Below are 23510 nucleotides of genomic sequence, written 5' to 3'. Positions count from 1 at the left end.
ATCACCTCTTCCCAATACTTCTTAGGTCTACCTCTACCCCTCCGCGTACCCTCTACAACCAGCCCCTCGCACCTCCTCACTGGGGCGTCTGTGCACCATCTCTTCACATGCCCAAACCATCTCAGTCTCGCTTCCCTCAGCTTGTCCACCACAGAGGCCACTCCCACCTTCTCTCGGATAACCTCATTCCTAATCTTATCGCTCCTAGTGTGCCCACACATCCATCTCAACATCCTCATCTCCGCAACATGCAGTTTTTGAACATGTGAGTTCTTGGCTGGCCAACACTCCGCTCCATACAACAAGGCCGGTCTAACTACCACTCTGTAGAACTTACCTTTAAGTTTCGGTGGAACTTTCTTATCACACAAGACTCCAGAGGCAAGCCTCCATTTCATCCAAGCCGCCCCAATGCGATGTGTGACATCACCGTCTATGTCACCACTTCCTTGGATTACAGCCCCAAGATACTTAAAACTTTCTTTCTTAGGAATAATCTGTGTGTCAAGTCTCACTTCCCCATCTGCCTCATCCACCGCATCACTGAATTTGCATCCCAAATATTCAAGCTTTGGTCCTACTCAACTTGAACCCTTTGGACTCCAGCGTTTGTCTCCACACCTCCAGCCTCTCATTAACTCTGTCCCGCGTCTCATCAGTCAGTACTATGTCATTCGCAAATAACATACACCATGGTACCTTCTCCTGAATAGACCGCGTCAACTCATCCATCACCACAGCAAATAGAAAAGGGCTAAGGACTGATCCCTGATGCAGCCCCATCTCAACTGGGAAATGTTTCGAGTCTCCTCCAACCGTCCTAACCCGAGTCTTGGCTCCACCGTACATGTCCTTTATCGCCCTAATATAAATCATCGGGACACCTTTAGCCTCCAAGCACCTCCAGAGGACATTCCTCGGTACTTTGTCATAGGCCTTTTCAAGGTCAATGAATACCATATGTAGGTCTCTCTTCCTTTCTCTATATTTTTCTACCAGTCTTCGCATAAGATGAATGGCTTCGGTAGTCGATCGACCCGGCATGAATCCAAACTGATTCTCAGAGATGGACACCCCTCTTCTCACCCTCATCTCCACCACTCTTTCCCAAATCTTCATAGTATGGCTTAGCAGTTTGATACCCCTGTAGTTGTTACAGTTTTGGATATCACCCTTGTTTTTATACAACGGAACCATTGTACTCCACCTCCATTCATCAGGCATCTTTGTTGTCTTAAAAATAACATTAAACAGCCCAGTTAACCACTCTATACCTGCCTTGTCCGTGCTCTTCCAAAATTCCACCGGGATCTCATCGGGTCCGGTCGCTCTTCCCCTGCTCATCCTACTAATAGCATTTATAACCTCCTCGATCCTAAAACACCTACAGTACCCAAAGTTCCGAAGTCTTTCAGAGTGCGCCAACTCACCCAACACAATGTCTCCTTCCCCTTCTTCATTTAAAAGTTTGTGAAAGTATCTTTGCCATCTTTGCTTGATGGAGGTCTCTTCCACCAATACTTTGCCTTCCTCATCCTTGATACACTTCACTTGGTCCAGGTCACGAGCCTTCCTCTCTCTTGCTTTTGCAAGCCTATACAATTTCTTATCCCCACCTTTGTCCCCCAGCTCGACATACAAGCGTTCGAAAGCTGCCGTCTTAGCCTTCGTAACTGCTAACTTAGCTTCTGTCTTTGTCGTCTTATAAACCTTCTTAAGCGTCCGCTTCTCTTCCTCGTCTACGCACTCCACCAACTTTGTGTAAGCCGCTTTGTAATAAACACGAAAAAGAACTGAGTTTCGAGAACATCATCCCCCTCCTTCAACCACACTGACAAACATTAGCCTCTCTCTCTCTCTCCCCCTCCCTCCCTCCCCCCTCTCCTGCTGTCTACGTGTGTGTGTAATGGCTTGTAATACAACTCCTGTTCCATAAGAAACGCCAGTATGCCTATATATACAGAGACACTTTAAAGTGAACAATGAAATCTCTACACCAACTAATCTTGATGTATTTTAAGGACATTCAGGGTTTTTCTCTGAAGGAGCGTCAATGAATAATAATCACTTATCATAATCGTCTTCCTCATATCATCCCGCCTTCAGCGTGTTTAGAATGTTATTGCATGCATACCACATTGAAAGGTTGAGTATTTTTAGCTGTCTAACCTGTGACAAATTCTTGAGGTTGAAGCTTTAGCAGCAAAATAATCTTGGATAAAAGAGGAGTGAAGAACAAAATAGAAACCTGCATCAACAAGAATATGCTAGAAATAGTTAAATATAAAACATAAAATGATCCAGAAACAAAATTAAGATATAGCCTCCCTGAGTATAATACCAAAAGAGCCAAAGAAAATTGGTATAGATCCATCCAGATGCAGTCATTCACAGAAAATGTAAAGCCCCACAAATTTATAATATTAATTTGGAAATAATGTACCTCATGAAATGATTTAAGTGTCCACAAAATGTGTATGGACAGACATGAGGGTACTGAAGAATTAGGTTATGATAACATGAATATGGTATTAATTGGAAGTGATTCGACGTGGCAAGGTAACCAAAAGAAGCAAAACCGACATCGGAAACCAAGGTCAGTTCTCAGTCCTCTTTTATGGTGACCTCGTATTGAGTGAGGAGGACCTGGGCAAGGAGAGTGGTCAAACCATTAAGGGGTCATTTGGCAGCTGGTAAGTTATTCATGATTAAATCCTGCATAGCATGTTAGGTAGCTTTCTTTTACTATGTATAAAATTAATACAATGTTTGGTTTGCAAATTAGAAACCTGCATAACTAATACATGTGTAAGTTATGAGGGAATCAATATATTATTTTATGAAGGATAGAAGATGGAATAGCTAATAAATGAATAACTAAACCCTGTGTAAAATAATACATAAATTCATAACTAATCCATGTATTACTAATACCTACATAACTCTAATCAACTACCAAATGACCCCTAACAGAATACCCCAGTCCTTTGTGTGCTCCATTACGAGTGATCTAGGCGTATTTATATGCCTAAGTTGTCGATATTTGCCCATGTTTTGATTGAATTAAAGAATGATCTTGAGTCTATTAGCTTGATTTTGAGTAACTTGCGATGATTGTGCACTAATACACGTGATTAGATGTTTCAGGAATTCTCAAGGAGATTGGATTTGTATTAAAGAAAAGAGAGGCAAGGACGTGCGAAGAATAAACTAAGGATGGAAGCATCAAGGAGTGGGGCACTGTAAGGCGCGGCGCGCCAAGGCCAAAACTTCGGAGGCATTGGCTTGGCGCACTGAGAGGCGCGATGCGCCACAAGCAAAAATTCAGAGGCTTGGGCCTAGGGCGATGGGAGGCGCGACGTCCCACCCCTATTCCGACTTTTCCAGCAAATGTATCATTAAATAGGAATCCTAGTTGTAGTAGAATTCGACTCTATTGTTCCCAACTATTATAAATAGACCTCTAGGGTTAATTTGTAAGGAGTTCGACATTATTTTGGTGTGCAAGAGCAAGTTTTCATCTTTTGTAATAGGTTTCAATCTTCTAATTCTTCTATTTTCCGAAAATCGCATGAACAATTGTATTTTGTGGTTTTCTAAGAGTATGAGTGGCTAAACGCCCTAGTTTTGGGGTTGTAGCTACGAATCGAATGTTGATTATTTAAGGTTTATGAATTAATTCTTGGTTATCATTATAAGTTACTTTTATATTCTTGTTTTAGTATTTTATGCTTGATCACCATTAGATAAATCTATTGTCTATTCTTAAAATCGAGAGAGGGGAGGGTAGATAGACCAAAGAATGTAGAAAGCTCGATCATCCATTACGAGTTGATTTGTGTTTAGGAGAGACGCCCGGACGAACAACTTGCTTGGTTACGAAACATGATGAAATATAAATGCTTGCCAATTAGGCCTGTTTATCCCTGCTCAACGATGTAGTTAGACAGCTAGCTGGAATAGACGACTAGAGGTCGAGAGACCCGACTCATACAATTAACCCTGTAACCAGTAACTTGATAACCAAAATTAGTTCTTTACCTAAAATATGATACATGAGATCCATTGCATGTTGTAGCCCTGGAATTGTCTTTTACTTGCTTAAACACAATCTTAAAGTCGTTCACAATTAGTTACTTTTAATTTACTGCATAATTAGAATTAGTAGTTAAAAATCATCACCATCTCTTTAAACGGTTACTTTTATTTTATTTGTAGAGTTAAGTGTTAAATATAAGTTGATCATAAGTCCCTTGGGAATGATAACTCTTTTATTTACGAAACTATATTACTTGAGCGACCACGTACACTTGCGTGTATATTGGGGAGCAACAAGTTTTTGTGATTGCTCTGGGGCTGCGATTTATATTTGAAAAATCCGGAGGATTGTAACTTGACGTTGGTTAGGGAGTTCTATGCCAACTGGCTTACTGAAACTCGATCTAATAAGTATGTGCCAGTTAGGGGTAGGGATGTGAAATTTACTGCGAGAATACTAAATGAGTTTTTAGGTACCCCGAACTGTGATGTTGATGATTTTAATAGGTTGAAAGATAAACCCCCTTATAGGGATATATGGCATACATTGTGTGGGGTGGAATCAACTGCTAGGTGGGATAGAAGCAAGAATACTGGGAGGCATTCTACCCTCCATTATGCCAATTTTAATCAGGTAGCTCGGGTGTGGTTGAAAATTGTCTGTAGTGTGTTGTTGCCAGCCAAACATCTTTTAGATGTGACGCGGGATAGGGTAGTGTTGGTATATATGTTGATGAAGGGCATGCCCATTAATGTTGGGGCAATTTTGAGACAAAACATAAAGTTTAGAAATAATCTGAGATGGAGATTTTGTTATGGAGGGCTAATAACCCGTTTCCTGAGGGCTGAGGGGATCGAGGAAGAAGAGGTCGACCTAACTGTTGCTTACCACCCTAACTTGGTAGGCAAAATAGTAGATGTGACTCGGACCAAGGCATTAGACACGTCCCATTGACCTGTCTTGTCAGCCCAAGAGCGGCAAGCCCGAGATGACAGTGTCATGGCTAGGATGTTCGGCATGGCGAAATTGCAGTTGCGGATAGGGCGACGCCTGGTCATGGATGAGGAGATGGAGACCTTGGCGGATTGCTACCCGTTGACAAAGAGTGCAACTTTTCTATGCAAGACTGGTCCCATTTTTCTGGAGCCGCTGGATGATGAGGCCACAGCGGATGAGGAGACGAAAGAGGAGGACGATGAAGATTCTGTGAATGAGGATGCATTGATGGTTTTTGATGCTGGTCGTGATGACGATGAGGCCTGAGGCAGTATTCCTATCTCTATACTTTGTGTTATTTGTGCACTAAGGACAGTGCTTATTTTTAAGTGTGGGGTGGGTACTTCTCTTTTGTATATATCTTTTTAATGCCTTATCGAGTCTAGTTTTAGTTTTAAGTTTAGTTTTTAGTTTTATGCCTAAATTTTTAAATTTTTTATTTTGGGTTCCTCGGTGTTTGTTTTCGGTACTTTTACTGAGGATAGTCCCTTTGAACTGACTAGGACTAGTTTTGCTGCTTTATCGAGTCATAGAGTTGTCATAGGAGTGACAGTTCCCGATGATGAATGGATGACGACCATCTTAATGGAAAATTAGTCACATAGAGGAGTAGAATTGAGAAACCAACCGTGGTCTTTTGAAACTATGTCCGAAAAAGTTAGCAAGACGTCATGGGTAGTCATAATTTGAAAAATGCAAAAGAATGTTAACTTTGAAACAAGCATGTGTTCTTAGTGTTGACTCTAAATAAAAATAAATGGGCTTAATTGTGTAGTAGTACCATAATGCAAGTTGTATGAGCATGCTAAGTGATATGTCCTTATGTGTGTCATGTGTGGTGAGATGTTGTTTTGTTCTTGTTTCAATTGATATCTAGAACTTGCCCGGTGTGTGTTAAATGAGTAGCTTGTATGACTTAGGGACTGTGATTGAAGCGTTTCTTTGAAAAAGTTAATTCTTGACTCTAATTGTATGTCTACCATTGAAATTACCCCTAGTGAAGCCCCATTGCGCCTTTAGCCTTGTTTGTTTGTCAAGCCACATGAATAAGCCGAAACCCTTTTGCTTGATACCAAAGTCTTTTGATCCCATTGAAATCCATAATGCACTATGTTAAAGAAGAAGGATTGAAAATGTTGGTTGATGTGAAAAAGGGTGGAAATGCTAGTTGGTGTGGAGAATAAAAGTTTTTTAAAAAGAAAATTTGTTGTGGCCCCGGTCCTTAGTGGACAATGTGCACCTCAAGTTTATTGGGGGTGGCTAGTTCAGACTATGCTCGAAACATTGGCCCTAGTCCTACCAAGGATATTGTGCACCTCAATCGAGGGTGGCTATTGCAAAGGCATATATAAAAATAAAAAAAAAAGGAGAAAAAAGGAGAAAAATAAAAAGAAAGAAATAATGGGCAAAGATGGAGCAACAAAGGGGAAAATATTCATGAAGTGTATACTAAGAAGAAAGAAAAGCTAAGGAGGACATTTGTTGGCAAAACAATGACATGTACATTAGGGAGGTATAGTCACTAAAGTGAGTCCTAAATATTCCCTCCCTTACCCTAAGCCGACATTACAACCAAATAGAAGTCCTCTTGATTCCTTGAGAAGTATAATGTGAAAGTAAAAATACACTATGGGCAAGCTTATGGCATGTCGAGAGAAGTAAGAACTTCATTTGTGAGAGTGAGTTTATTGTTTGGAAAATAGGCCTTGTTCATAATTTGATTTCTTCAGTGAAAGGCTATACTAAACACAAGTGAGTGAGGGCATTCATGACATATGTTTGGATTGTCTATTTGGTGTGTTCATATGAGTGTGCGTTTGCCCGAGAAAATAATAAAAGTCATTCTCTGAGCATATGTGTTGTAACTTGGTGTATAAATGTTAAAATATTGCATCCATTGTGAACTACAAGATCATGATTAAATATGTTTGGTTGATTTTAAGGTGGGTTGATAAGTCCAAGGGATAGGAAAAAGAGTTGATAGTCTAAAGATTGTTTGAGGACAAACAAAGGTTAAAGTGTGGGGTGGTGATTAAGCGTATTTATATGCCTAAGTTGTCGATATTTGCCCATGTTTTGATTGAATTAAAGAATGATCTTGAGTCTATTAGCTTGATTTTGTGTAACATGCGATGATTGTGCACTAATACACGTGATTAGATGTTTCGGGAATTCTCAAGGAGATTGGAGTCGAATTAAAGAAAAGAGAGGCAGGGATGTGCGAAGAATAAACTAAGGATGGAAGCACCAAGGAGTGGGGCACTGTAAGGCGCGGCGCGCCAAGGCCAAAACTTCAGAGGCCATGGCTTGGCGCTCTGAGAGGCGCGACGCGCCACGAGCAAAAATTCAGAGGCGCACTGCCAGGCGCGGCGCGCCAACACCAAAAATTCAGAGGCCTGGGGGCCTGGGGCGATGGGAAGCGTGACGCCCGACCCCTATTCCGACTTTTCCAGCAAAAATATCATTAAATAGGAATCCTAGTTGTAGTAGAATTCGACTCTATTGTTCCCAACTATTATAAATAGACCCCTAGGGCTAATTTGTAAGGAGTTCGACATTATTTTGGTGTGCAAGAGCAAGTTTTCATCTTTTGTAATAGGTTTCAATCTTCTAACTCTTCTATTTTCCGAAAATCGCATGAACAATTGTATTTTGTGGTTTTCTAAGAGTATGAGTGGCTAAACGCCCTAGTTTTAGGGCTGTAGCTACGAATCGAATGTTGATTATTTAAGGTTTATGAATTAATTCTTGGTTATCATTATAAGTTACTTTTATATTCTTGTTTTAGTATTTTATGCTTGATCATCATTAGATAAATCTATTGTCTATTCTTAAAATCGAGAGAGGGGAGGGTAGATAGACCAAAGAATGTAGAAAGCTCGATCATCCATTACGAGTTGATTTGTGTTTAGGAGAGACGCCCGGACGAACAACTTGCTTGGTTACGAAACATGATGAAATATAAATGCTCGCCAGTTAGGCCTGTTTATTCCTGCTCAACGATGTAGTTAGACAGCTAACTGGAATAGACGACTAGAGGTCGAGAGACCCGACTCATACAATTAACCCTGTAAACCAGTAACTTGATAACCAAAATTAGTTCTTTACCTAAAATATGATACATGAGATCCATTGCATGTTGGAGCCCTGGAATTGCCTTTTACTTGCTTAAACACCATCTTAAAGTCGTTCACAATTAGTTACTTTTAATTTACTGCATAATTAGAATTAGTAGTTAACAATCATCACCATCTCTTTAAACGGTTACTTTTATTTTATTTGTAGAGTTAAGTGTTAAATATAAGTTGATCACAAGTCCCTTGGGAACGACAACTCGTTTCTTTATGAAACTATATTACTTGAGTGACCACGTACGCTTGCGTGTATATTGGGGAGGCCTTGGAGGAAAGTCAGGATCTTAGTCACGAGCTTTATTGCGTGGGAGCATCAGCAGGGGCATGCAAAGGCCATTTACAATGACCTATTGTCCATCGCAAGCCCCCTCGCAAGAAGGGATTTAGACAGCACAACCCTTTCTTGCATTGCAAGTGAGGTGCATAGCAAAAAAATGGCTTCGCAAAAAAGCTTGTGTCGAGAGTGTATTGCCAGAATACCCAACAATATAAATCAGCTTATGCAAGGAGAGAGAAGACAAAAGGATCATTCATGAGGTGTAACAAGTAATAACTCAACCCCTCGCTTTGAGTATTTGCGTTCATTTCACGTTTCTAGACTTTGTATAGGTTGGTAAGATGTTTTGGGACATGGGGTGTCACCTAAATTGAGATTTGACCAAGTAAACTAAGTCAAGTATATATTTTGATTATTGATTTGAACTCTCTAGCTTATGGGTAATCCACTCATGTAATTTGTTTCGGGTTTGGACCTCATTGACCTATAGTTGACCTTTTGAGTTGACTTTGACTTTGACCAAAATATAAACTTTAAAGATCAGTCCAATAGATGTAAGCAACCCTCATATTCATTGATTTGAATAGATTAGGAGACATATGCGGAGCGAGAAAAAACTGTTTTGGACCGGTAGCTTACCTGGATATTGGTATAAAAAACACTTCATCCATTTCAATTTATGTGAACCTATTTGAATGAGCACAAAGTTTAAGAAAGAAATGAAGACTATCAAAACTTGTGGTCTTAAACATGCTAGTATAACATTTGACTGACAATGAGACTTTTGAAGCTTGTGGTCTTAAAGCATTGCTGCAAAAAATTATTGGGAGAAACTAGGTCTGGCCAGAGAGATCCAAAATATCAAGGACTCAAATGATAATGATTGGCTCAACAGTTGTCGAAAAATTAAGTATAAAAAGATCAACAACTTGATTAACCGGGAACAGGCTTTTCCATTCTATGTTTGGAATGAGGAAGTTTATAGGAAAAATGATAATTGCAATGCGTCTAGAAAATGGGAGCCTCCGAAATTTGGCCCAAAATTGAACATCGATTGCTCCTATTCACATAGTACAAAAAATGTAGGATCGGAGGTCTCTCTTCGTGATAAAAAAAGGAGAATGGATATCAGGTTTTAGTGCAAGAATTAATATGAAATATGCTTTAGGTTCAAAATTATACTCCTTCTCATATGACCATAGATTACCTCATAAGGTGCAGGTGCAACAACTGGAGATTGCTACAGACGCAAAAAAGGTGATTGAACTTTTACAATTGAAAAATAATACTCAAAGTCAAACGTTTAACATGAATGCAAGGATTTGCTCCACCAGCTAGGGAACCTCCTAATCATGCATGAATTTAGAGAGCAGAACAAGGTGGATAACTTGGCTATAGCCAAACAAGGCCAAAAGCTAACAAAGAACCAACTTTTTGTGGACTCCCCATCCCCGGGGTTGTTTGTTTTGAAAACTAACGAAGCGGACAAAAATGGAACTACTTTTGCTAGGCATATAAAGCCTTTATGTAATTTGGGTTGTAACTATCTTATTCGGCCAAAACAGTGTTGTGCTAGCAGGAATGCAACCACTTGTGTTTGTTAATGATGCATAATACTAAATAATAAATTGTTGTTTTAACCAAAAAAAAAAAAAAAAAAAACATTTGTATGGACATAGATGTAACACCCCGTATCCTAGACAAACCAGAATGCAGATTTCAGAAGTTGCAAGTGCCACTGACGGACACCACCCAAGGACCGTAGGTGGGGGTCCGTGGATGGCCACCTGCAGCCCCTCCCAGAAAAGTCCAGAAAATGGTTTTAAGGGTCGACCCACAACCGTACCTACGGACCGTAGGTCAGACCACGGCACGTGGTCCTTGTCCGTGGATCAAGACCCCCAGAACCCCCTCTCTGAAGCCAGTCAACGGTTGACACGACAGACCGTGGGTCAGTCCATGGACCGTCAATCAATCCGTCGGTTGGCCCCGACAGCTTTTAAGTCAGGGGTCGTTTGGTTTTTTCCTATGTGTTGAACCCCTAAACTACGTTGTTTTAGTCAATTTTAGCCTTGTAACTAAATTAGAACTTACCCTAGTCAATTAATTCTCCAAATAATCGATCAAACTTAGAACCAGAAAGGAGAAAGAGTCGACCAAGCTTTTCAAGAACACAACAAGTTTTCTTAAGTTCCAGCCTCACCAAGTATGTGGGATTTCACTAGTGGGTTCCTTTCACCCATTAGGTCCCTAGAATTCAGCTAGAATCTTGATTCCCTAAATATTATCTAGACCTAGGGTTTCTTGAATGTTAGAAATTATTGGGTTTTAGCTGTTAGAATGATCCAAATCAAATTGTCATATTGTTGCTTAGTTCCTTGCATGATATTCAGAACCCTAGTTGTGTAAATTCGTTTAGTTCATGAATAACACTTGCTAGGCCAGTTTATACAGATACACATGCCTCAGATTTCGAATGTTTCATTATCAGTACATTAATGTGCATTTTCAGTTAGCATTCAGAACTTTGAGCTATTCAGAATTTCAGCATTTCAGTCATAATATTGTATATATACATTCTAGTTGGGAGTAGGCTTAGACCGAGTGGACTAGGGCTCAACATACCCAAATAGTCCCAGAACTACATGTCCCCGTAGGTTTATAAGTCCCCTCCGTGGGCATTACATTTTAGTGATCACGCCGGTCATGCCTCTATACCTCTGGCAGGATATATTGGGTCCTCTCGATGGGACGTATACATCAGACTCCACATTTAGCTCATGTGGTTTTATGTTGGTTATTAGTAGCTCCCACATATTCTAGTGTATTGACCAGGTTATTAGTTACAGTTCGGTATTTAGTCTCAGCATGTCATGTACTTGGTCATTGTATTCAGTTAGCTCAGCACTCAGTATTTATGTCATGTTCAGATTCTATCATTGTTTTATCGCTTTGTTCAGTTATATGTTTTATTCAACTTTATTCCATCCTGCATGCACAGTACTTTTCAAGTACTGACGCATACTCTGCGCTACATCTTCTCGTGATGTAGGTTCAGGTCCTCAGCATTCAGATCATGCATAGATCGGTTCCCGATCTCCAGTTCAGCAACTTCAGTGGTGAGTCCTCATTCTTCGAGGACAATAAACATGTTTCTCTAGCTAGTCTTTTCATTCTAGTTTTCAATATTTGCTAGAGTTAGCTGGGGGCATGTACCAGCATCTCTAGTCAGTTAGAGGCATATTTCAGACATAGTTTAGATTCAGCTTTAGTATTTGAGTTTTCTTCAGTGTTATAAACTCTCATTCAGTATTTATTATATATTCAGACTTCGAATGGGTATTCCCCATCACTATTAAGTTTTACCATGATTTAGCTTCCGCACAGTATTTCTTTTAAGTATGCTTATGATATGCCAGCTCGGGGTTAGCTTGGGGTCACTCGTGATCCTAGGTCCCGTGTTTACGCCCTGGGGTAGCTTCGGGGCATGACAATAGAAGTGTTTCATTAAGGGTAAAATGAAAAGTTTATATTAAACTGTTTTTAGATTTAGAAAGGGGGCATTTCTTGAACGGACTAAAGTAGATTCACATAAATTGAAACATGGGAAGTAATAAACTATTAACTCACAAGGCACTTATGATTGAAGTGTAAAAAGTAATTAATAACAATTAGTAATTATATTGCTATTTGGTGTTAATTAAATTAGAAATAAACTTAAAATTTTTTGTTGTAGCATACTTAATTTGAACCTAATCTAGAAACTCCTCGATCGCCATAGCAATTACCTAGTGACCAAAGATTTCTTAAACTTCATAATTCTTTTAAAAATAAGCAACATTGCAACTGACTCAAATGAATCAAACACCAACCTGCCACTAAAATGCTCCTGGATTAAATCCAACTGACCTATGGTCTCCTATTTAGAGACAATAGATATAGCTCTCCAAAACCACCTCGCCTCAAACCCAATTGTAATGTTACAAGTTCACACCTCCGTCAGTACTCACCAACTCCCCCTCCTTTACTTCTAACTTAATTTGAACTTTTTTTTACTGGAAAAACACCTTTCTCAAGTCTCAACACACTTGCTTGCATGCATGCATGTACATAGATACATACAAATTCTTCTATTTATTCTTGCAATATAAGCATAAAGCAATACTATTTAATAATAGCAGCCTTGACTTAGATCTTCCTAGTCTTTGAGAGACACCACTAGGATAAATCGAATATAAAAATAACCTGTTTTATTTTATTCTTGATAGATTCTCAAAGGGTTTGCTATAGACAAGTTGTGAGATCAAACCATAGTAATGTCAAGCCAGGAGGAGTTGAAAGATCTGTTGCTGATTTTTCCATAATTTATAAAAATGTTCATGTTTTAAGACAGAATGAATTAAGTTGTTTTTTTCAAAAAATGTTGAGTATATGTATTGCGACCTTGCATATGTGGGGACAGTTACATGTATTTGTCAAAGTATTTTCAGCTTTAGTTAATAAGTGATTAGCTTGATTTTGTAATTATGATTCTCCATATAATGTATTTTTTATGATTACTTTTTAAAGTATGTTTTGGATTTTTTGAAAAAACAATTTAGACACATGTCGCTATTTAACTAACTATTGTTCAAGTGTTCTAAGCCACACCATAAAATACATATGTTTTGGATGAAATGACATTTTGGGAGAAAGCTCGAAGGGTCTGAGTAGATGTTTACTTTCCCCCGTGAGGCGTCATCACATAACGTACATAGAGGTATGACGATATTAGATTATGCTACTCACAGATGGTAAATTCAGATTATGCTAGCAACCTTATCCGAGTGGGGGTGGTGTTAGACCTCATGATGTACATACGAGGCATATGAAACTTAGTTGGGGTTGGACCAGCGGGATAGAATTTCTAGTGCGTGTGGTTTCAGATACTTGAGATGTGTGTATCTTAGATACAGAGTCAGAAGATATTTCAGCTACAAACAGAGAGACAAAATCAGTGAAGTGATATAGATTTACTTTCAGCAAATACTTACTGTTACTCAGTTTTCAGATTCAGTATTCCATACATGTTATTCTCTAACTTTTTTCCAACAGTTATGGATGGTTATCTCACTGGGTCAGTAGATTGACCCACCCCCTTATGTTTTTATGCAAACTCGAAGTTACTTCTTCAGATGAGTTAGTAGCTGCCCGTGTTACCAGAGTTTGGTGAGCCCCACTGCTTCTTCGGGGTGCTAGAGTCAACTATTTTAAGCTATTTTTCATTGATATCATGCTCCATAAAGTAAGTAGTGGGTGCATTTTAAATTTAAATCACATTGAGTTGTATATTTTGATTTTATGGTAGATTTTTTTGTCACTTACTAGTACTTGTTATATTCAAGGTTATGGTGATAGTTTTTACAGTAGCATAAGAGATACAATTTTCCTATTGACATAACCTTCTAGGTGTCGATGCGACCCCTTCAGATTTGGGTCGTGACAGTTTCAATCTGGTGTTTCTTACATCATACATAGTGAAGAATTTTGAAGTACAAATCAATATCCAAAATAGCAGTGAAAGCAGTTCAAGTGCCATTATCATTATATTCGGCCATAAGAACACAAAAAGAAGACAGAGATGACAAGGAGAACCAACAAAATTTAAAATGGCATAGAGAAGAGTTTGAATTCATACAAGACCAAATAGCCCAACAGGCCAAGCTTCAGCAGCAGCACCTACTTCATCACTACGCAATGTAATCCCTGTATCATAAGAAGACAAATAATTACTGGGCACCAAAATTGACAAAGAGAAAAGCCAGAACTCTACCTGAGATTATAAATATGCCAAAGGTGCTAATTTTGGACAGATAATATCTATCAGCCAGACAACCAAGGGTAGGATTAGCAAGCCCTAATGCTACTCCACCAATTAAAGCTGCAAACGTGATTGAGAACGCATGAGTTTTGGTACTACAAATCCTTTCAATCAGTAAGCATAAAATAATTCAGAATTTTAGAGGATATATGTAATAACATCCACATCAGAAATAACGTTCCAGAATATCAAGAAGACCTTCATGATAACAACACGCTTTAGTGTAATCAGGTATCACTCATGGTAATCAACAATCCCAGTTCCTGTATACTCTACTGTTGTGCACACTTAAGGATTCATGGTTATTTTGGCTGGCAGAAGTTGATGCCTTTGACAGCCATTTCAATTTTCGTTCTTTCTCAAAATGGTAAAAACATTCAAGAGCTATGTAGACACTGTGACCAAAATTACAACACAATTGGTATAGTTAAGAACTACAAGAACATTAAACCCTTATAGTACATAATACTGTTCCAATATCACATAAAGTCCAACCAACTCTGTGCAGGAACACTTCCTGCATCAGCTTATTGGGCATAATGCCTTCAATAAAAGAAAATTAGTTATGTTCAATCTCTTGAAAAGATAATGAGCCAGATAGAGACGGACAAAGCAACAAAACATAGACATATAAATTCTTATCACAATCAGACAATTTTATGCTGTTGATCTGGAGCTGCACATGCTGTTTATGGATGCAGAGAAATCTGCTTCATCTTGATGCCCCAAGGGGAGGTGTTAAGTGTGCGAGGCTATTACACTTACCAAATTACAGTACATGTGGCATCAGCTGTATACAGATTAAAGGCATCTTGTATTTGTATTTGCTCTATTATAATTTATTAGCTGCAGCACAAACTTTCATCTAATGAAAAATTGAGTTTTACTTTGATTGAAACATCACCTATTTCATTCTTATAGAAAAAAAATTTAAGGAAAAAAGTAGAGCTAGGAAAGAAGAAAAAACATATTCTTCTTCTATTCCAACTACCCAATACCCATTCAGTTACTAGGATATCCTCAGATCGTTCTCCTATTATGCTTCTCTGTGGGGATTGAGAGGAAAAACCGTCCTACTTCAAATTTGAAAATTGGTGGCTAGAAGTAGATGGATTCCTAGACCTTGTGAAAGACTGGTGACTTCTTTCTGTGTTGAGGGCAGACCAGATTCCGTTCTTGCCAAGAGGGTTATTAAAGGCCAAACTGAAGGAGTGGAATGCTGACACTTACGGAAACATTGATAAGAAGAAACCAGATATTAAGTGTTGGAGTTGGATTTTGAACAAGAAAGCAGGATTTTGCAGGAAGAATAATTATTAAGGAGGGCCACGCTACAAATGGAGTTGGGGGATATTTCCAAGTATGAGTAAATACATTAGAGACAAAAATCCAGGATTAATTGGCTGAAACAGGGTGACAGGAGTACAGAAGAAAAAAATGGCAAATGCACACAGAAGGTACGACCAAATTGGCAAGTTGATAGTGGAGGATGAGGTGATAGAAGAGTATAAAAGGGGAAATTCTCAGCTACTACAAGAACCATCATTCAGAAACAATTGATTGGAGACCTAGCTACTGTTTGGGAGATCAATCTAAAATAGAGAAAAGAAATTATTACAGAGACCATTCGAAGAACAAGTTGCCTCTAATATCATTATGAGTTGCGCAAACGATAATGCTCCAGGTCCTGACGTGTAACAACCTGGAATAATTTCCTAAGCTTTTGACTCCTTAAAGTACGTTAACGAATTTATTTGCATTCCAACAATTGCTACAAATGAGAATAATATCATTTGAATATGAGAATATAGTTGCAATGTGGTTTGGAGGGTTATAAGGATGTTAGGTGTGGGGAGAAGTATCTTGGATTTGGTTTGGAAAGAGTTAGGGGCGAAGAAATGTTCAAATAACGCATGGCATGACTTCACAAGAGCATATCTCCTAATATACAACGAATTTGGAGATGATTTATGAACAAAAACTATAGTCCTTTTGAGTCTAGTTTCCAGTGGTTCAAACCGTTCGTCATTTGGACAATTTTCTTGATAAGGTAACACTTGTATATATATCCAAAAATCAGACCTACCACGAACAATCTAACTTATTCCTACTGCATTTATTCGTCCTGAATACTCATACAAAATTTGTGTAGGATATGTAGCTATAAACAAGTTTATGTTACTGTTCACATATGCACTACACTATTACTAACCTCCTTCAGCATTTTATTTGATTGCTAATCTGTCTTGCAACCTCCTCTATGTGAGCTTTCTCCAGGCGTACCAGTCCCAAACACAAACAAAAGGATGATTGTGTTAGGTTGACAGTAAAGATAGTCAAACTATTACAAATCTTTTTGAATATAGTAAGAGACCTAAATACAGTGTATTGGATACAAAAGATTCATACAATGGATCCTAACTAAATAGGGATTGAAGAATAGTTGATTGAACGATATTAATGTGTCTCCATAGAATAAAACCACAATCAGGCAAACTTGATAATAGGGGTTTGTTTCTTTTCTTTTTCTTTTTCTTTTCTCTTTTTGGCAAACCAAGAAAACATGTTATAATAGGGCAAAACTCATGGTTCAAAAACCATCGTATTGGAGCGGGATGAACGAAATGGAGGCTCACATCTAGTATATTGTGCGGTAAGAATGTGTCACAAAGACCCAAATGTAAGTTCTATAAAGTGGTAATTAGACCAACATTGGTGTATGGGGCAGAGTGTTGGCCAATCAAGAACGCCCAGATGAATGTGTGGCCATACTAGTAGAGATATGATTAGGAATGAAGTTATACGGGGAAAGTTGGGAGTGGCCTTTGTAGCGGACAAGATGAGGAAGCAAGACTAAAATGGTTCGGGCATGTGAATAGGAGGTGTGCGGATGGAGCCATTAAGGAGATGTGAGAGGTTAGTTGTAGTAGGAGTTGGGAGATGTAGAGATAGGCCGAAGAAGAATGGGGGAGGGTTAACGAGTTGATTAGACAGGACGTGGCATGGCTTTAACTTACTAAGTACATGACCCTAGATAGGAAGGAATGGAGGTCGAGAATTTATGGTAGAAGGCTAGTAGGTAACTGAGTGTTAGTCGCACTTTATGCAAGAGAGGCAGCTTACACTTCTCCTTATTAGTAGTATTATTTAGTAATCACGTTGTTTCTATTCTTCAATGTGTATTACTATCCATTGCTTCGTGTTCTTGGTATCTTGTTATTTTGCTGTCATATTTTTCTTATGACCCTTCGAAAACTTCTCTTTTGACCCGAGGGTGTACCGGAAAGACAAAAACAATCTCTCTACCCCACCAAAGGTAAGGTGAAATATGTGTACATCCACCCACCCTTGACCCGCTTGTAGAATTACATTGGGTATGTTGTTGTTGTAGTGCTGGAGATATGGAGAAAACCACTAGAAGACACCAGAAACTAAGGCACATCATGCACAGACACTGCACGATTAAGACTAGTGCTTCTCTCGATAAAACCTCCTCTTGAGTTAGAATGTAGCATGTTGAAAGCTTGTGAGCCACTGAATTGTAAAAGGTCAAATTTCTTGACTTCGGAAATATTATTCCTAACCTAAGTCTAGGCACTTGTTAAGTAGATAAAAACATTAAAATGAAAAACGAAAAATTTTCAGACTAAAAGATATATACAAATGAAAAATCCTTTGATACATCCGTTTGGATTGGCTTAAAAAAGTAGTTTTTAAGTCAAAAATAAAAAGTCAAACTTAAGACTTTTTAAGTCAAAAAATAAAAAGTAGGGGGAGACCTACTTTTAGTTTTTAACTTATTTTAAGCCATTTTAAACTTATTTTAAGTTATTTTTAACATTGCGAAACACTTCCTAACTTATTTTAAGTCATTTTTTGACTTCTTTTAAGTTATGTTTATATTTGCCTAACACTTCCAAAAGTCAAAAACTGACTTAAAAATAGGTTTGACCAACTTTTAAGCCAATCCAAACACCCTCTTAATCATCTGTCTACGGATAGACCCAAATTGTTAAAATGTACCTCATTCCCAGAAATATATCCCCTTAAGCACAACCTATGAATCATTATCACAAAAAGGTAAATGAACCACCTATGATTCACTAACTGGATAATACACACAATATTCCATGGTATCAGAGAAGGCAGAGGTCCTGAGATAGAATCTCACTGCCACCCAAAATTAAAAAGAATTTCCACGTGCTTGGCCCATGAAAAAGAATCAAGCCAGCACGCGAGGGGGCGTGTTGAGAATATATAATTAACTAATAAAAGTGTGTTCTCTCTAATAGATTAAGCTTTTGGATGAGATGGTCACACACTTCAACATTCCAAGTCCATAAACCCGTGTTACGAAATTCCCAGAAACTATTCTAAAGAAGTACGTAATGTTCCAATGCATGTCTTTCTAAGTTCATGTAAGAAACTGGAAGAAAAAAACAAAGAGCAAAATTGGTACACTTAAGAAACCATCAAGATATGTTTCTTCAATTGACAGGTCAAAAGTTACGAAATTCACTGCCGAGACTAAACAATTAAGGTATATAATGTTCCAAAGTTCCCCTTCAATCCAAGCCACACATCATCGTCTAGCTTGAAAAACAATATATCAATCTGAAATCCAGTCCACAATATCAAAATTCTCTCAAGGAAGATTGGATAAGCTGACCTAAAGGCAAAAAATTGTTGGATACAAAACCAGAAAGTGGTTTTAACCAATCAGAGTTTTTTGCAGTAGCCCGAGGAAGATCGTCTCCACAACCATTTCCCTGAAAAATACCATAAATCTTATCAGCAAGGAAACGTAACCTACTCCCTTCATTCAAAATTAGCCATCTAAAGTTGATTTCTGCAGTTTTGAACACCAAATTAATTTCAAATACACAACTCTTTTATCATATAGATCATACACTACTACGCCCGGTTCCAAATAAGTTGGGGTCAGCTATATGACTGACCGTGTTACTACATTTAAACTCATCTCATGCTAATATTATAGAAACACAAATGAAAAGTGATAGAAGTTCGTCTATATTTTCTAAACTTAAAAATCACTGAAAGGCTAAAACACTCGTAAAATGCATAGGACTTACTACGAAATAGCTAACATGTCTAAAATACATTCTCAACTAATACGTATCTGTTAAAACATAAACTCTCCTAAAACTGAATGAAGTATAAAAACACAAAGAACTCATAAATGATATGCTGGAATTATAATGAGTTCTTTGTGCTTTTATACTTCATTCAGTTTTAGAAGAGTTTATGTTTTGACAGATACGTATTAGTTGATGAAAAAGGGAATAAGAAAACATACAACTAACAGCCATAAAGGACCACTCTTTAGAAATTTAAGCAACTAAATTTGACCAAGTCTTTTCCTAGAAAATAGGAATGCAGTAAACTGAAATAAGCAAAAAACAGTAAAAACAATAAGTTGGAAGTAAAAATGTCAATTGTCCTTGGCATTTTTGTGACAAACACCAATTCTTTACCTCAGATTTTCAAACCTTTCCTGTGGCAGTAACTTAGTGAAACTTCCTTAAATTGTTGGACTTCTCTAATAAAATGAAATGTGCTTAGTTCGACCATGAAATACTGGATATTTTTTAGATTGAAATTGCTGACTTGTTATCACATATGATCCTGGTAGCTTCTGTTTGTTCATGGCCCAAGTCCTTCAACGTCTTCCTTAGCCAGATAGCTTGGTTCACAGCAGATGCAACAGCATCGTACTTGGCTTTTGCTATTGATTGAGATGTAGTTTCTTGTTTCCTAGAGCTCCAACTAAAACAGCTTGTGCCCAAACAAAACAGATATCCAGAAGTGCTTCCGGAATCATCAATGCAGCCACCCCAATCACTAGCAGAGTAACCAACCAGATTTATAGTCACTTCTGCAGATGCTGGAAAAAAAAAAATCCAAACTTGATGGTTTCTTTTATATACCTTAACACTCTTTTAACGGTTATGAAGTATGTGTCTCTAGGCAAATGCATGAACCAAGAGAGCAAACTTACAACAAATAGAATGTGAGATCGGCTTGTGGTTGGATATAGAAGGCTGCCAATTAAGCTTCTATACATATTGTCATCCACTTCTTCAAAATCTTCATCCTTGCCAAGCTTCACACCAGTAGAAATTGGAGTACTCACAGGCTTGCAGTCTTGCATTTTGAACCTATTTAGAATATCCGAAATACATTTCTGCTTGCATATAAGAAATCCATCATTGGACTGCAGCAATATGCCAAGGAAGTACTTCATGACTCCAAGATCAATCATTTCAAAGACTCTCCATTTCATCCTTGAACCTTTGGATTAGTTCAATTTTGTTTCCTGTCACAACCATGTCATTCTCATAAATTGGAACTAAGGACTCACCTCCAATGAACTTCACATACAAAGTAACTCACTTTGACTTCTACTGAAGCCAAATTGGATGAGCTGATTGTCCATCCTTTCGTGCCAAGCTTGTTTTAGGTCACACAAGGCCTTCGTTAAGAGATATACCTAATCCTCTTTTCTAGGAAATGAAAAACCACACTATACTGTTGTGCTTGTCCCTTCACCACCAATCTAGTCTTATGTTTGCAAATTGAGCCATCATGATTGAGTTTTGTCATGAAAATCCATTTTACACCAACCACCTTGAGATTTCTAGGCTAGTCAATGAGTTGCTAGGTTCCATTTTTCTCGATCATGTCTAATTCGGCTTGCATAGCTCTCCTCCATGCCTGGGAAAAAATTGTGCTTCACCATAGCTTGTTGGTTTAGATATAACCAAACTACACCACTGATAGACGTCTTTCAAGATTCTGGTTCACTGCACTGGTACGTCATCCACTAGTTCATCTTCTACAACTTGAGGTTACTCTTTTAAAAATAAATCAGGAAAAAGGTCTCCTGATTTTTCCAATCCTAAGTAGCTACTTCATCAAACTTCACTTCTATGTTGAGAACTAGTTTTTTTATCTTCAAACAGAAAATACTATAGCCTTTGGATGATGAACCATAGCTCATAAATATGCCCTTCTAAGCCTTGTTGTCTAGCTTACTCCTCTTAGGTACAGGAACTTGATAATAACATATACACCCAAAGAGTCAGGGATGGTTTATTGATGATTTGTCGCACATCAAGCTTCATCTGGAGTCATGTCCTGCAAGGCCTTAGTGGGCAATATGTTCAGCAAATATACTGAGGTATTAACTGCCTTTGTCCAAAACTGATTTGGGATCTTTTTTCAAGCAAAAAACACTTGGTCATCTCCATTACAGTCATATTCTTCCTTTCAAGCACGCCATTTTGTTGTGGCATGTATGGTAATGCCAATTGGTGTTCTATACTTGTGGTATTACAAAACTCTACAAACTGAGCAAAAGTATATTCTCCTCCCTCAATTGTCAGACCTTAAAGCTTTAATAGTGAGATTACAATAAGTTTCTACTCAAGCTTTAAACTGTTTAAAAACATTAAAGACTTCACTCTTCAGCTTCATGAAATAAACCCAACACATACAGGTGCAGTCATCAATACTAAGGAGAAAATATTTGTTACCACTCATGGAATCTGTTTTCATTGGGCCACAAATGTCCATATGAATGAGCTAAAGTTTTTGGTTAGCTTGTTGATTTGCTTGAAATGACTGTATTGTTTTCTTTCCCTGCTGACAAGTTTCACAAACTTGACCATTAGAAAGAAATTCAAGCATATTTTCCACTAACTACTTTTGTCATCCCTGTGATGCTTCTCTGATTAAAGTGACCAAACCTTTTGTGCCATATGTTTCTACATGTTTGTGAAGTACTAGTATAAGCATGCTCAGCTATTTCTCCCAATCAACTAAAACATTTTGTTACTCATCTTGACACAATAATTCTATTCCAAAAGGGTCAGAGACAACATTCACAATTCTTAAAATACAGTGAATAATTCTTTTCAAACATTTGTTCAACACTCAATAAATTTGAATCATATCAAGTGTGTATAAAACACCTGAGATTGTTGAGACAGTAATTGTGCCTCTACCTTTGACTTCTACGGCCTCACCATTCCCACTTTTACTTTGGATTTGTAAGTATCATCAAGGAAGCTGAACATTCCCGCATCATTGCACAAGTGATGTGTGCAACCCCTATCGAGAAGCCAAGAAATTGGAGAATTCATTTGTTGAAAAGTATGAACCTGCAAAGAGTTACTCCTCATGTGCATCAACAATCTCTGCTAGTTATCTTTGCAAAGCTCTAGAGGCCTTTATTTTTTATTTGTAAACATTGGATATGTGCCCCATCTTCTTATAGCTATCGCATATAGCATCGACTATCCACCACCAGCAGTGCTTTTCCAAATGTGTAGTTTTTGCAATGTTTGCACGGAGGGAACTTCTCCTTTACATCTCCAATGTTATTTTCACCATCTTGCTTTCCCTTATTCTTTTAATTGAACTTATGCTTCCCTTTACCAGAGTATTGTTTTTGCACAGAGAAAGTTCCTTAAGTGAACTTGTCCTATCTCATAGTCCTTCTTTGCTCTTGTGCTTGAAGAGCACTCATTAGTTCATCTAATAAGACTTTGCTTAGTTCCTTGGGTTCTTCAAGAGAGAAGATCTTAGATTCAAACCTCTCGGGAAGAGTTACAGGAACTTTCTACGCAATCCATTTGTCTGTGTATTCTGTAACTTCTTCACCAAGAAGCCTAATGTTATTAACAATTAAGGAGATTTGATCTGCTTACTTACTGATTGTTTCATCCTCTTGCATATTCACAGACTCAAACTCGTGTGTTCGATCGCTACCTTGATATTCTATTTCAATTTGTCCCAAGCCTCCTTTGTTGTTTTACAATCAATGGTTCTATAGAACATGGAATATGCCTCAGAATTCTGCATAAGCGACTTGACTTTGGATTTCTTTTCCTTCTCTACACTGTTGAATTTGATTTGAGCCATGGTAGGATTTGCCGGTAGAACAGGTACTGATCAATCATCTGTCACAGTTTCCCCGAGTCATAGGCTTCTAAAAAAGTTGGCAGCTTCACAGACCAAATTTGATAATTTTATTGATGAAAGTAAAAGGTGGAGTTAAAAAGGTAGGTTGTTGGATGTCATTTGCATTGTAAGTTAAACTTTTTGATCCTATAAGATCAACTAGAGCTCTGATGCCACTGTTAAAACATAAACTCTCCTAGAACCGAATTGAAGTATAAA

The 23510-nt window shown here is 38.1% G+C and overlaps 1 protein-coding gene across 1 annotated transcript in view; it reads right to left on the bottom strand.

Moving 5' to 3' along the window:
• The window catches only part of LOC125808547 (probable sodium/metabolite cotransporter BASS4, chloroplastic), a 37879-nt gene that overhangs the window by 13881 nt on the left and 488 nt on the right, over nucleotides 1-23510 (bottom strand). Inside the window, exons 2-5 of the mRNA XM_049488231.1 lie at nucleotides 18976-19075; nucleotides 14259-14366; nucleotides 14124-14191; nucleotides 2170-2248 (exon numbers count right to left, since the gene is read on the bottom strand). Of these exons, the coding sequence (XP_049344188.1) occupies nucleotides 2170-2248; nucleotides 14124-14191; nucleotides 14259-14366; nucleotides 18976-19075 (355 nt within the window). The remainder of the gene's footprint in view (nucleotides 1-2169; nucleotides 2249-14123; nucleotides 14192-14258; nucleotides 14367-18975; nucleotides 19076-23510) is intronic.

This window comes from Solanum verrucosum, unplaced genomic scaffold, assembly GCF_900185275.1.
Source record: "Solanum verrucosum unplaced genomic scaffold, falcon-dt-bn FXZP01000160.1, whole genome shotgun sequence".
Lineage (NCBI taxonomy): Eukaryota > Viridiplantae > Streptophyta > Magnoliopsida > Solanales > Solanaceae > Solanum > Solanum verrucosum.
This window is presented reverse-complemented; position numbering and strand designations above follow the sequence as displayed.